The 12499-nt window shown below is 44.7% G+C and overlaps 1 protein-coding gene across 4 annotated transcripts in view; it reads left to right on the top strand.

Moving 5' to 3' along the window:
• LOC138492611 (solute carrier family 2, facilitated glucose transporter member 11-like) overlaps nucleotides 1–12499 on the top strand; it is a 419436-nt gene that overhangs the window by 339096 nt on the left and 67841 nt on the right. For all 4 annotated transcript variants that reach the window (XR_011276228.1, XM_069619902.1, XM_069619903.1 and 1 more), the window contains one exon: nucleotides 7341–7416. Coding sequence is in view for 3 of the 4 variants with exons in the window: in XM_069619902.1 (XP_069476003.1) it covers nucleotides 7341–7416 (76 nt within the window). In the remaining variant the exon portion in view is untranslated. The remainder of the gene's footprint in view (nucleotides 1–7340; nucleotides 7417–12499) is intronic.

Below are 12499 nucleotides of genomic sequence, written 5' to 3'. Positions count from 1 at the left end.
GACAGAGGGAACATTAGGGTTTGTCGGTGAGTAAGCCAAACTAAATGTAAAAATGGTTTCTACAACCAGCGAGAGAAAGACAGAAAGGGTAGTTTCCAAAAGGGAGAGATTTTCAAGTTTGTCCGTGGTATCAGGGCGCAAGAACAATTATACTTTAAGCTTGCATACTTACAATGTTACATAGTTAGGTAGTTACAGTGTTATATAGTTACATAGTTACATGGGCAATACAACAATACAGGGTGTGATAATGTTAAATTACAAGTATGGTTGCACAATTGCAAATGAAGGATCCAGTCTGGGTTACAGAGGTCTGATACAAGGAATAGCAGGTTATGCTAGAACTACAGATCATTTTCTTTAAGCCAGTTGATATTTAATCTAAAGTGTAGGTAGGATTGGTAAGTCCTTAAGGTGGGTGGGAGGGAATTCCACAGATGGGCAGCTTTGACAGTGAAGCTATTCCCACCGATTGTCGTCATTTTGAAAGGGGGAACTGATAAGCAGTTTGTGTAAGCCGCTCGGGTAGGTCTGGACGTGACTCTTCTTTTGAAGCTCTCTGTCAGGTAGCTGGGTGCTGCATTGTTGAGGCACTTGAAAGTTAGGGAGGCAGTTTTTTGTTTGATTTTGTCAGTAGTTGAGAGCCAGTTAGATTGTCTTCTAGTCGTTGATATGTGTTCTCTTTTTGTCATTCCTAGGGCTGAATTTAGGGCGTTATTTTGAAGTATTTGAATTTTCTTCATATTGTATTTATTAGATCCCAAATAGAGGGCTTTGCAGTAATCCAGTTTGGACAGCACAAGTGCTCTTGCCAAAGTGGTGCAACTGAATGTGGATAGATATGGTTTCGCTGATCTAATCAACTTACATGTATAGGCTGTGGAGGATGCCAAAGCGTTCACTTGTTTTGCCAGGGTAAGGCTGGAATGGAGGTAAAAACCTAGTGTTTTTACCTCCTTCGCAACATTGATTATGTGGCCATCTATGTCAAAGGAAGTGTAGTCATGGCTGAGTTTCTTAATGTTAGATGTAGTCCCCAGAATGATGAGTTCCATTTTGTCATCATTGAGGCATAGGCTATGGAGTGTCATCCATGCCTGGATGATGAGGTATATCCTATTCACCAAGGCCAAATCCTGATTGTAATCCCCAGAAAGCTGGACGAGAATCTGCGTGTCATCTGCATAGTTAGTGTCGGTGACCCCTAGATGGCCCAAATCATTAAACAGGGGCTTGGTAAAAATGTTATACATGGTAGGGGAGACAAAGATCCCTGGGGCACGCCACACGTGATGTGAGTGGGGTCTGCAGCTGCTGATGTGGAGAAGACCCTCATAGTTCTCCCACTTAAAAATTATTTGATCCGTGCTATGGCTTGAGGTGAGAAATGCGCTGCTGACTCTAAGTGGTTGCAGAGTACCTTGTGGTCCACCAGGTCAAACGCTGCTGAGAGATCAAGGAGGAGTAGTAAGGCAGTTTTTCCCTGGTCTCTAAGCTCATCGACCTGGGTCTTAAGATCAATAAGTGCTGTTTCAGTGCCGTGCTGTGGTCTGAAACCTGAGTGCTGGGTGCCAAGGAGTTGGTTCATCTCCAGGAATTTCTGAATCTGTAAATAGGCTACTCTAACTAGTATCTTTAGTAGGAATGGCACTGTGGTGATTGGCCTATAATTTGTGGATATAGCCGGGTACAACGATTGCTTCTTAAGGAGAGGGAGGACCCAGGATTCCTTAAAATTGCTCGGTATGATACCTGAGGTGAATGAAGCATTGATAAGTTTAGAAATAAAGGGAGATACCTCGCTTGCAGCTACTTTTATTATTTGGGTGGGGCAATTATCGCCTCGACAATTTGATGGTTTAAGCAATCATATTATTTTTTCAACCTCCAGTATGGATACTTTAGTGAAGTTGAATCTCTCTTCTGGTTTGGCAGCAGTGTGTCATTTGTCGATTTGGAAGGTAGCAGGTGGTATGTTTAGTTTTTCTTATCAATTTTTACTTGGAGGGTGTCAATTTTGTCACTGAGTGCCTTCTGCATGTTAGAGCACCACGTTTTATTTTTGACACAGTTTTCGGGTACCGGGATAGGATTTTCCAGTTCCTTTAGTATTGAAGAGCTCCTTGGTGCCTGAGTTAGCTTGCAATATTCTGTTGTCGAAACTTTCCTTTTTGGCTCACCGTATTTCGGTTTTGTATTTTGTGGAGGTAGTAATAAGGATACTTTTATTGGCCTCAGATGGTAATAGCCTCCAAGTGGATTCACACCTGCATTTTTCTTTCTTTAGAGATTTTAGGTATGAGGTTAACCAGGCATTTAGGTGTGCTCTAGGTTTACTGTTCCTCATTTTTAATGGGGTGGTAGAGTCAAGGGCATTGGCCATGGCTGTTCATTAACTAGGGTGGGTGGATCTAATGTGTCTGGCCACGAGTTTAAGGTTGGGAGTATTAGCAGTAGTAGTTTGTCAGTAGTTATATTCTTTTTATTCCTTGTTAGCGTGGGAGGTGCTAAAGGGTTGTTTTGGGTAAGGTGGATTTTAGCATCTATAGTGAAGGCTGTAAGAGCATGGTCTGTCCATAACTGTCGACTGATGGTGGTGATAGTGGTATTGCGATTATAGTCAGACACCCAGTTGAGTGTTCTGCTCTTCTTGGATCGGCTGTGTCACTTTTTGGGTAAAGCCGAACTCCGAGAGGACGTTGGCTATGTTTGTGGCTTGTACATCTTTATGATCATTGAAGCCCATGTTCAAGTCTCCTAGTAAGAGGGCTTGTGATGTGTTTTTTAGGTTATCCGAGAGGATCATAGATATGTCCTCTTCAAAGAAGCCAATGGGGCCTGGTGGCCTATAAATATGGTGTATGTTGATAGCTTGACTGTTAAGGACTCACAAGATTTGGCGTGCAGGGGTGCCGCTATTCTCATTGACAAGTTAGTTTTAGCTATGATAGCTATGAGGATGGTATAGTTGGCTGGCACAGCAAGCATCAGGGCAGGGCCAACTGCTTGGTGTAGCCAGGTTTCAGTGATAGCTAAGAAGTCATTGGGCCTCATTACGAGTTTGGAGGCAGCCTTAATAAGGGCATGGCTGCTTCCAAACTCGGGTCTGGGTCCGTGGTCCCTGAATGGGGAAATACCGGGCCATTCCGACCTTGGAGGACCCAGTATTTCCCCATTCAGGGAACCTGGACCTGCACCATCCCCATTCCCATTTGAGCCCCTATAGGGCCCGTTGTTAGCATGCTGGGCCACCCGCTTGTTGTTAGTCGAGTAGATGGGGCCGGACTACTGCGTTCAGCTGCAGTAATTGGTAGTTTGTTGTGTTTGTCTATTCTGAGGTTGTGATTAGTGGTGGTGCTTGGTAGGGAGCAATTTGTTTTAGTGGAGGTAGTCTCATGTTTATTCCTATGATAGGCACATGCAGTGTGGTATCTGGCAGGCAGTTCGAATATTTTGGGTATCGTAGTTTAGTATTCCTATACGTAAGGTTTGAATGGGATGTTGGTTCTAGGGAGGGTGGGCATGTAATTAGGAGTGAGTGACTTTCCTAGGAGACATTCCATACATGGGGTGGTAGTGGACAGTCTAGCATTGCTATTCAGCCTTTTTATGGTCATATATTGTAGTGATGGGCTCGCTAAGGACGTTATATTCCAGGGAGCAGTTAGATAGAGGATGATGACAAGCATTGTAATCTAAAACAGTGTCCATATCTCGGGAAGTGACCAGAGAGCTAATGTTAGGGAGTTGGGTTGGTACTGTGGGATAATTCTAGACTAGGGTAGAAGTGTGCAGGGTGCCTAGTTAAACGTAATGATTTGCTGACGTACAGTGCGTATCAGATATTCGCAGGGTATGCAGCAATGCTCAATGGGCTAGTTCACCAAGCAATGCATGAAAATAATCACAGGGTATGCAGCAATACTCAATGGGCTAGTTCACTGGGCAATACATTATAAATAACCACAGGGTATGCAGCAATACTCAATGGGCTAGTTCACTGGGCAATACATTATAAAAAAATCACAGGGTTTGCAGCAATGCTCAATGGGCTAGTTGGCCAGGCAATACATGAGAAAGGTTCATTAGATAAGCAGTCAGGCACAATGTGTAAGTACAGGGTATAGTGTTTTTTTAATACTAATAAGGTACGCCACCTGACTCAGAGGTTGATACAGGAGACAATAGCAGCACCTAGCAGGGCTAACCCGTATAAGCAAGTACGTATTTGACTTCAATGACTAGCATAAGCGATATGGTCATAAACAGTTGGATAATAAGGAACAACATGTGAGTCAAACGGCAAGTGAGCATTAAAATCTGTAGCAAGTCAAATTGGCAGCAATAGCATAGTCAGATGTACTCACGCATGTGTCAATAGTGTTATGCTTGTCCACGCTCCGTTAGTGAGGATGACTCTAAGGTTGCACGCAGCGTGAAACCGGAGGCCGCAATCGGTTTCATTAGGAGCTCCATGGAGCGAACAGGGGCAAACAGGGCATTAGATGGCCTTAGATAGGCCGACTCTTCCGCCTGCCGGCGGATGCTCATCGATTTAAACAAACGGTTGCTTAGCAACCTTGGGAACGCCCAGCCTCGTTCTGGTGCCACATCGCACCCTACATTTAATTTTTGGAAATCAAATGTCGGCGCTGATGCAGATGACCCGGGCTGCAGATGGGTGAAAAAGGGAGCTGCAGGATGGGCTAAAAGTACACAAATTGTGTGTAATTCGTGGCATAAGATAAATAGGAATGAAAGGGGCATTGATCACCTCTCGTGGCCGTAGGCGCTGCACTCCTCAGCGCGGATTGAGTCCGGTGCTTCTCCAAATGAAATCCTTCAGTGCAGGTTGGTGGGGGCTCCTGCCCTTGCCACCTGGCTGGCTGGTTGGAACTGATGCCACTTCTGGGGCAAACAGGGCCTTAGATAGGCCGGCTCTTCCGCCTGCTGGCGGATGCTCGTCGATTTAAACAAACAGTTGCTCAGCAACCTTGGGGATGCCCAACCTCGTTGTGGCACCGCATAGCGCCCGACCATTTGTTTTTGGAAATCAAATGTCGGTGCTAATGCAGGAGCATGCACATGACCCAGGCTGCAGATGGGTGAAAAAGGGGGCTGCAGGATGGGCTAAAAGTACGCAAATTGTGTGCAATTCATAGCATAAGATAAATAGGAATGAAAGGGGCATCGATGGCCGCTCGTGGCAGTAGGCGCTGCATTCCTCAGCGTGGATCAAGTCCGTCGCTTCTCCAAAGAAAATCCTTCGGTGCGGGTTGGTGGGGGCTCCTGCCCTTGCCACCTGGCTGGCGGGGTGGAACTGATGTATGTTATGAATATATGAGAGAGAGACTGAAATGCCAATATATAAGAAACCAAGTATTTTAGCCAAGTAGGCTACAAAACAAACCCATCCAATGTGGTAGAGTGATCAGGAGCTCACACCCAAAAAGCCCTGGCAGGAGAATATTCCAGGCAGCTGTAAGTTTGTACATTCAAGAGAAACCCTGGCAGGAGAGTATACTAGGCAGTTCAAAGTGCAGGATTACAAAAGGCCCTGGTAAAAGAGAACTCCAGGCAATTACAAGTGTGTATTTTCAAGAAGCACTGGCAGGAGAGTGTACCAGACAATTGTAAGATTGTGAATCCAGAAGGACTAGCAGGAGAGTATACCAGGCAGCTCCAAGAGTTTAAAGGAAGTCCTGATAGGGGAACACACCAGGCAAGTGGAAAGTGAACAGAATACAAGAGTTAGCCTCAAGGCTGTGTTGGGCTACGAGATTGGAGATTCAAAAATCCTGGCAGGAGAGTACATCAGGTATTTCGAGCACACATAAAAGTAAGACAATCAGCTGAAAGATAACTTTTGTTGTTGACCCAAATGAAAGTCAAGAACTGTTATTTATAACACAAGAGAGTGATAAAGAATCCAGGGGAATGGAAGAACCATCCAGAGGCAGGAAATCTATCCTTGAGAAACTTATTTTCTTGGAAATAACACATCCTTTTCACTGTAGAATTCCTTAGTTTAAAATGTGAGGGTCAGAAAAGTACTTTGGACACAGGAAGGTTTTGCTTTGGACATTGTGACACCGACAGACCCTTAGATTTGAGTTTAGGTAGGGAAACTCTGCTAGTACTTATAGGGCAAGATAGCACAGCGAGTAGAGCGCTTGCTTTGACATCTATGCAGAGCCTGCCAACACAGGTTCGAATGCCGGCAAGGCCAAACTCAGCCTTTTATCCTTCCGAGGTCGATAAATGAGCACCACACACTGTGGGTAATAAGCAGTGCTCAGATGCATGAGTATTTGTAGCACTATATAAATGCAAAATAATTTTTATTAGTGCAGGGACAGCAAGGTCTTTTCCCAACCCTTTTTGTTTTCTAATAAAAGTCCTTAGCCAATATCATGTCTAATTTGTGCCCAAGTATCATTCCTGACTCATCACAATCATTACACACATAAGGGCTTCCCTCTCTGCAACTCATGAAGAAGGGCCCGCAATTGCTGCTTTGTCTCTCACTACAACCGCTCCTCTCCCCTTATCTGTTTAACTTCTCCTTGGGGACCCTAGTTCATAAAGCATCTCTTCTTAAAAATCTTTACTTTATTGTCTTGCTTTTAACTTCATAACATTGGTAACGCTTCCTCAACTCAACCCAAATTCAGTAAATGAAGCAACCCTAAAACACCTCCAGCTACGGGGCAATTTTTATTATCCCACCCACCCCACATGCAGATTGCTAGAAACTCTGGCCTATTTTCTCTCCAACATCTCCCCGCCAAATAAGTTGTCCTGATGGATTCTACAATAGCCCTTGCCCCCAGATCAAAAAGTCAAAAATAATTACTCCTTTCTGATCGGACAACTGAGACACATTCTCCCTCTGTTGCCTAGGGAAGACAGAGAGTCACTGTGGTTGGTGTTCTGGTTACATACCAAAAAGTAATGTGGTGTTTCGAGACATACATTGTCGTCCTGTGTGTCCTACGCAAATGTCACCATTGCATTGAAAGAGCATTATCCTTAAGGGAAGGACAAGGAGGCATGGATAGAATCTGTGGGTGGAGCTGGGGTTCTGGAAGCCCTTGTAAGTGACCAGGCTGCAAGGTCTGCAGCTTTGTTATTTTCTTCTTTATGTTCTTTATTTGTGTTTGTGCCTATAGTAATATGTTTGGTGATATCGCTGTTTTTTAGGAGACATGAGTGAGTGGTCAATGTGATTCCTAGGGGCATAGCTTCAGCACGGGCCTGTGAGCAGCATGTGTGCCATGATTACCCAGTGCAGAGGGCTCTTGTGCACGCTTTACCAACACTTTGCATTTCTCCTGCAGGAATGGTACCCTTGGATGGCATACTGCAGTGTTATATTGGTCTTCACGTTTGTCATCTTCAATGGGATTGGACCAGGTAAGTGCAAAGTCAAAATAAGTTCCTGAATAGACACATGAGGAGGTTGTCAGTAGATCGATATATTGCAGCCAATCCTCGATTATAATGTTACTGTGATAGGCCCTGAGGGTACAGTATGACACTGGGCTGCGTATGTACCCACACATACAAATAAAAGCCAACATCAAGGGTCACCAGGAAGTGAATAACATGTGTCAGACATTTTGTAAACCAAATTCGATAATTAATGGAGTAGTTCGGTCAGAAATGTTATTGGCCCAATGGATCGGGAATGTATTTCAGAGCATACATCGATCGTTCTTAAATACATTTCCAAGTATTTCTTACTTTAACACAAGCAAAAACGACGGCTCGGGTACCGCCATCTTCCTATCTGTTGATCTATTGCCTTAAGTTCAAAGGCCCTCTGGGCACTGATTAGGTTTGCCCACCCCTACCGCTGACATCACTAGACGTCCACGCCCCATTTCACAACACCAATGCAAGTTTCATGTGAACGTCCTCTGTGCATAATCTATTGACGTGTCTCCATGGAAATGCCAAGACGCCTTGTTTCTTAAAGTGTGAACAAACCCTTTCTGAGCACACAACATTGGAGTTTCTCTTTCCTTCGTGTCAGTGTATTTCATTTCGAGCTTCCCTGACTTATTTCTGCTCTGTTCAGCTATCTGTCAAGTAAGACACACCTAGAAAAGGTACTTATACTGCCTAAAATCAATTAACCCAGTAGTAGCTTTTCATATCTTGTATTTGGTACAGAGGTCTTTATTAAACCATATTTAAACATGTGTCCATGGGAATTTTTACAGTTTGAGACTATTAATCTTGCCTTTTTACGATATGATTTTGTGACACTGGCTGTTTCTTTGCTTGTCTTTCTTTAATATTCAATGTTAATGGGAAACCTCTTCATTGCTTTACACAAACAAACATGTTTTATTTGCCTCTCTGTTGCTTCTGTGCTTCTTCACTATTCAGGAACTATGGCAAAAAGTCAGCCCTACATGTACAAGCCCGAATACTCAGAAGAGGAGATCCTTGAAAGAGAAAAAAGTCGAGACGATGTGGAATCAGATGAAAGTCATGAGGATCAATCGCCGGAGCCTGTACCCCATCGCATGGAACACGTTTCCACCTTGTGTACCTGCCATTGTTGTGAGCTTTTGCCTGGTCTGGTGGAGAACTGCTATTGCAGAGAAAACTCTGGCTGCTTTGGCCCTACATTGCCGAAGGAGACACACCGCCGCTATCGTTACCGAGCTGCATGACTTTAAGGCCTCCTGCCTTACAGAATCCGTGCTGCGAATGATAATGGTCCTTATGCACGAACTTCGAGCTACAGTTCGCCCTTGTAATCCAAGTAAAGAGTAAGTTCACTCTATACATGTTATTTGTTTGACAATAGTGTAAATACACAAATAATTCAAGCAGAACAGTTGTGAAAAATTGTTGTAAGTCCACTACACATCCAAACATATAAGAGTATTGTACCACATTGGTGTGCAATAACACATGTTTTGGCGTATCGCGCTCGCCTCATCCTCATCCACCCCTCCTCCAGTATCAATGGCAGTTCGCACCTGTGATGGTGCACTCACAAGGGGGCTGGGTGGATGGGACGGCTCAAGGTGCCAAACACCATGCACACCTCATAGGCATCTTCTGCACTGCAAACATTGTCCACATGGCCACCGCAGACCCGGTGTCTCCAGACTCCCCTTTAAAGACCCCTTCCCTGCAATCAACATATGTATGTGTCCCTTGAACATTGCTCTCCCCATCCTCATCCACCCCCCTCCAGTATCAATGGCAGCTCGCACCCGTGGGTGTGCGCTCGCAGGGGGCTTCACTGGCAGGATTGAGAAGGTCAAACATTGTGATAGAGGTGTGGCGGGTGTGAACGAACACGTAAGACATTCACATACACACCCACTTTAGTAAGCCTTTATAAGGACTTTCAAAGTTACTGAAAGAACATCTTTGAAATTGACAACGGATATCGGCATCTCTCCACTTCTTGCCTTGCTCGCTGAATTGGCTCATCTGTTGTTCCAAGTAATGGTTAGTCAACCTTTAGTGAAGATTTCTGTATTGTCTCCACTAGGACACTTTCTATTGCTCTATACTGTAATGTATACTGTGAGAAACCTGAGGGTGTTCTCACTGGTAGGCCCCAGGGATCCTTTGTTCATGTGGCCAGAGGAGGGCCATCACGCTTGGATCCCAACCCTGGGGGCGGACAAGTGAGGGAGTATCACCTAGGCAAGGGCCCTTCCGGCCCGCAGAAGGAACGCCCTCGGGTGAGACGCGGTATCCCCTTCTTTTCGATACACCCCTATCCGACAGCCCCTCAATCTTTATGTGATATATTGCCACCACAGTCCCATCCTACCCCAGTACTTTCCTTTAAGAAAAGGCAGGAGAAAACACATTCATCCACCACAATACACCTGTTCTCCCCTTTCTGACAATAACCTGCCCTCCTCTTCAGTAAAACACTACAAGCCCCATAATCCCTGTTTTTTTGTTGACAAACCTTTTTTGAAATATTTAGCCGATTTTCTCCCAAAATCTGCAACTCACTACATCTTCCAGAAACCCCTTCATTCACTGTGCCCTTCAAATACTGCGAAGAAGAGAAAGCAACAGGGAGGAAAGAGGATGAACCATAGGAGTCCCTGGGCCATTAACTCCTATGGACGACCACCATGTTGTCACCCTAACGAGGACAGGCAGGGTCAGGTATTCCCTTCTAACCATGCACACCTGAACCAAATCACCACTCCCAGGAAGTATAAAAGGTGGGGCATGAAAGCACACTTTGAGTGAGTGGGGGATGCTGGAAGGTGCAGGAAGCCAGAGGAAGACCAGAAGACCCTGGGCGACCTGGAGGAGGAGATAACCGCCCTGGCACTGGCCCTGTGAATCCAGAGGAGACTGCACTGTGGAGAGGGAGCTGTACTTCCAGAAGGCAAGTCCAGGGGCAGCTGGGGTTGCCTGGCAGTACCCACAGTAAGACTCCTACCCTGTGATGTTTGAGAGGAGACTTAAGCCTGGCAGAGGGAAGTCTTCTTTATGCACTTTGTGAGACCGGTCCGAGCCCGGCAGAGGGAGACCCTTGTAAACTTTGTGACAGGGGTCTGAGCCCAGCAGAGGGAGACCCCTGTGAACTTTGTAAAAAAGGGTCTGAGCCCGGCAGAGGGAGGCCCTTTCTGAACCTTTAAGGAGGGTCTGAGACCGGCAGAGGGAGACCCTTGTGAACATTTAAAGAATGGTCCAAGCCTGGAAGAGGGAGGCACTTTTGAACCCTAAGAGGGGTCCAATCCCGGCAGAAGGAGACCCTTGTGTACTTTGTGAGTAAAATTGGCACCAGAGACAGAGTGGTCCAGTGCCACGTGGGCGCTCATTCGAAGGTCTCTGGCTGGTGCCTCATCTCCCGAGCCAGAAGAAACTACAAATACCAAGATGCCTTAGGGGAGGCCGACGTAAGCTGTCAAAGTGGTCATATGAGGGTCAAGTCAAACCCCTTTTACAGTTGAACGTTTTTGGCACATAGTGGAGGCAAATGTGAACCTGTCTGAGGGATGCTTGCAAATTCAGAAGGACTTTCTTTTATAACTGTATGAAAATTGCAATGTGAACCTGACGAAGGGGTGCCAGGGGAAAGCCAAGGGAAGTGAATCCTGTATGGTGTTAAAGCTAAGTGAACATTGTGATGACCAGTGTGAACCTGACTGCGGGATGTCCACAGTGAGCGGTTGGTCTGAGCCCAACTGAGGGAGGCTAACATTGAGAAAAGGATCGGAGCCCGGTTGAGGGGGATCCACGGGTGAAGAATAATCACCCGACGTGAAGATAAGTAGAAGGAACTTTTGTTTTGTTGTTTATGGCATATCAGGCCCTCTAAAGCAAGAGACTTTGTATGAAAGAGGTTTGGACATAGAAGGTCCTGATATTGAGGAGAAGGAACTGTAACCTTGTGCTGGAAAAGCTCGGGTGTGTGCTGTGCCCCAGAGTCCCACCTTGTCCCATTCTCAAAACGTGGGAAAGGAAGACCCTGACCATATCATCCTGACTTACCATTTTGTGAACACTTCTTCTTTTCTTGTGAACAACATCCCACACTATTCTGTAACATAGCGGTAATGATTGGCAATAGGTCTCTTAGTATAGGCCCTTTTCATTTGACTAGACTCAACTAGGACAGTATTATTATTATTTGATAGTTGTAGCTTGCTCCCATTTTAGATTTAGGTTTATCTCACCCACTTTGCTGTTTAATAAACACCCTTGAACTGTGATCACTTGTGTCTGTTTTACTGTTGCCACCATGAGTTCCTTACAATAACCTATTCTCACTTTGTTCTATTAAAAAGTCTACACCATTATCAACCGGCCTATGCATTTGTATCTCTGTTTACTCACTGTGATATTTTTTCAATACTAATCATTTTCTATATTTCCTTTTCTGTTTTTAAAAGTTTTGTAAGAAACTAAATAAAAAATATAAAAAATAATAATATTTCTTTAAGAGATCATTAGGGCAATCGAACAATGCTGTCATGTATCGTTTTCGGTTGCAATAATACCAGCCATGCAAAAAGTGATAGTACAGTCCTCCATGTTTTTCCAAAGGATTTAAATTTAATAAGAAAAAGGCTCTTGAACTGTGGATTTCCAGTGTCCGAAATTGAAAGCAGAGCCAAGGATGTCTTGGTCTGGTAATCGACAAATCTAATTTGGCAGTTTCAAAAAAAATCTGCAAAACATGGGTAAATAACATAAAGGGTTTTTTAAAAAAAAGTATTAGTTTAGAACTTACTCCATTGATATTACATTTTCAAGTTGTAATTGATCTATGCATGGTTAATTTCTCTTAAATTAGCGGCCAAGGATGAAGAGGAGCATAAAGACTCAGACAACTACGCTAACCAATGATGTTAGTTGCCAAACAGACGTGGCTTGGGAGCAGCTACATGTTGAGGCTGAGCATGGTTCACGCAAGATTCAGTGTCGTGATGCTGCAGCCCAATGGACGGAATTTGAATTAAATGCCACCAGTGACCCATGGAAAGTACGC

This window comes from Ambystoma mexicanum, chromosome 10, assembly GCF_040938575.1.
Source record: "Ambystoma mexicanum isolate Mex_15411 chromosome 10, UKY_AmexF1_1, whole genome shotgun sequence".
In the NCBI taxonomy this organism is placed as follows: domain Eukaryota; kingdom Metazoa; phylum Chordata; class Amphibia; order Caudata; family Ambystomatidae; genus Ambystoma; species Ambystoma mexicanum.
This window is presented reverse-complemented; position numbering and strand designations above follow the sequence as displayed.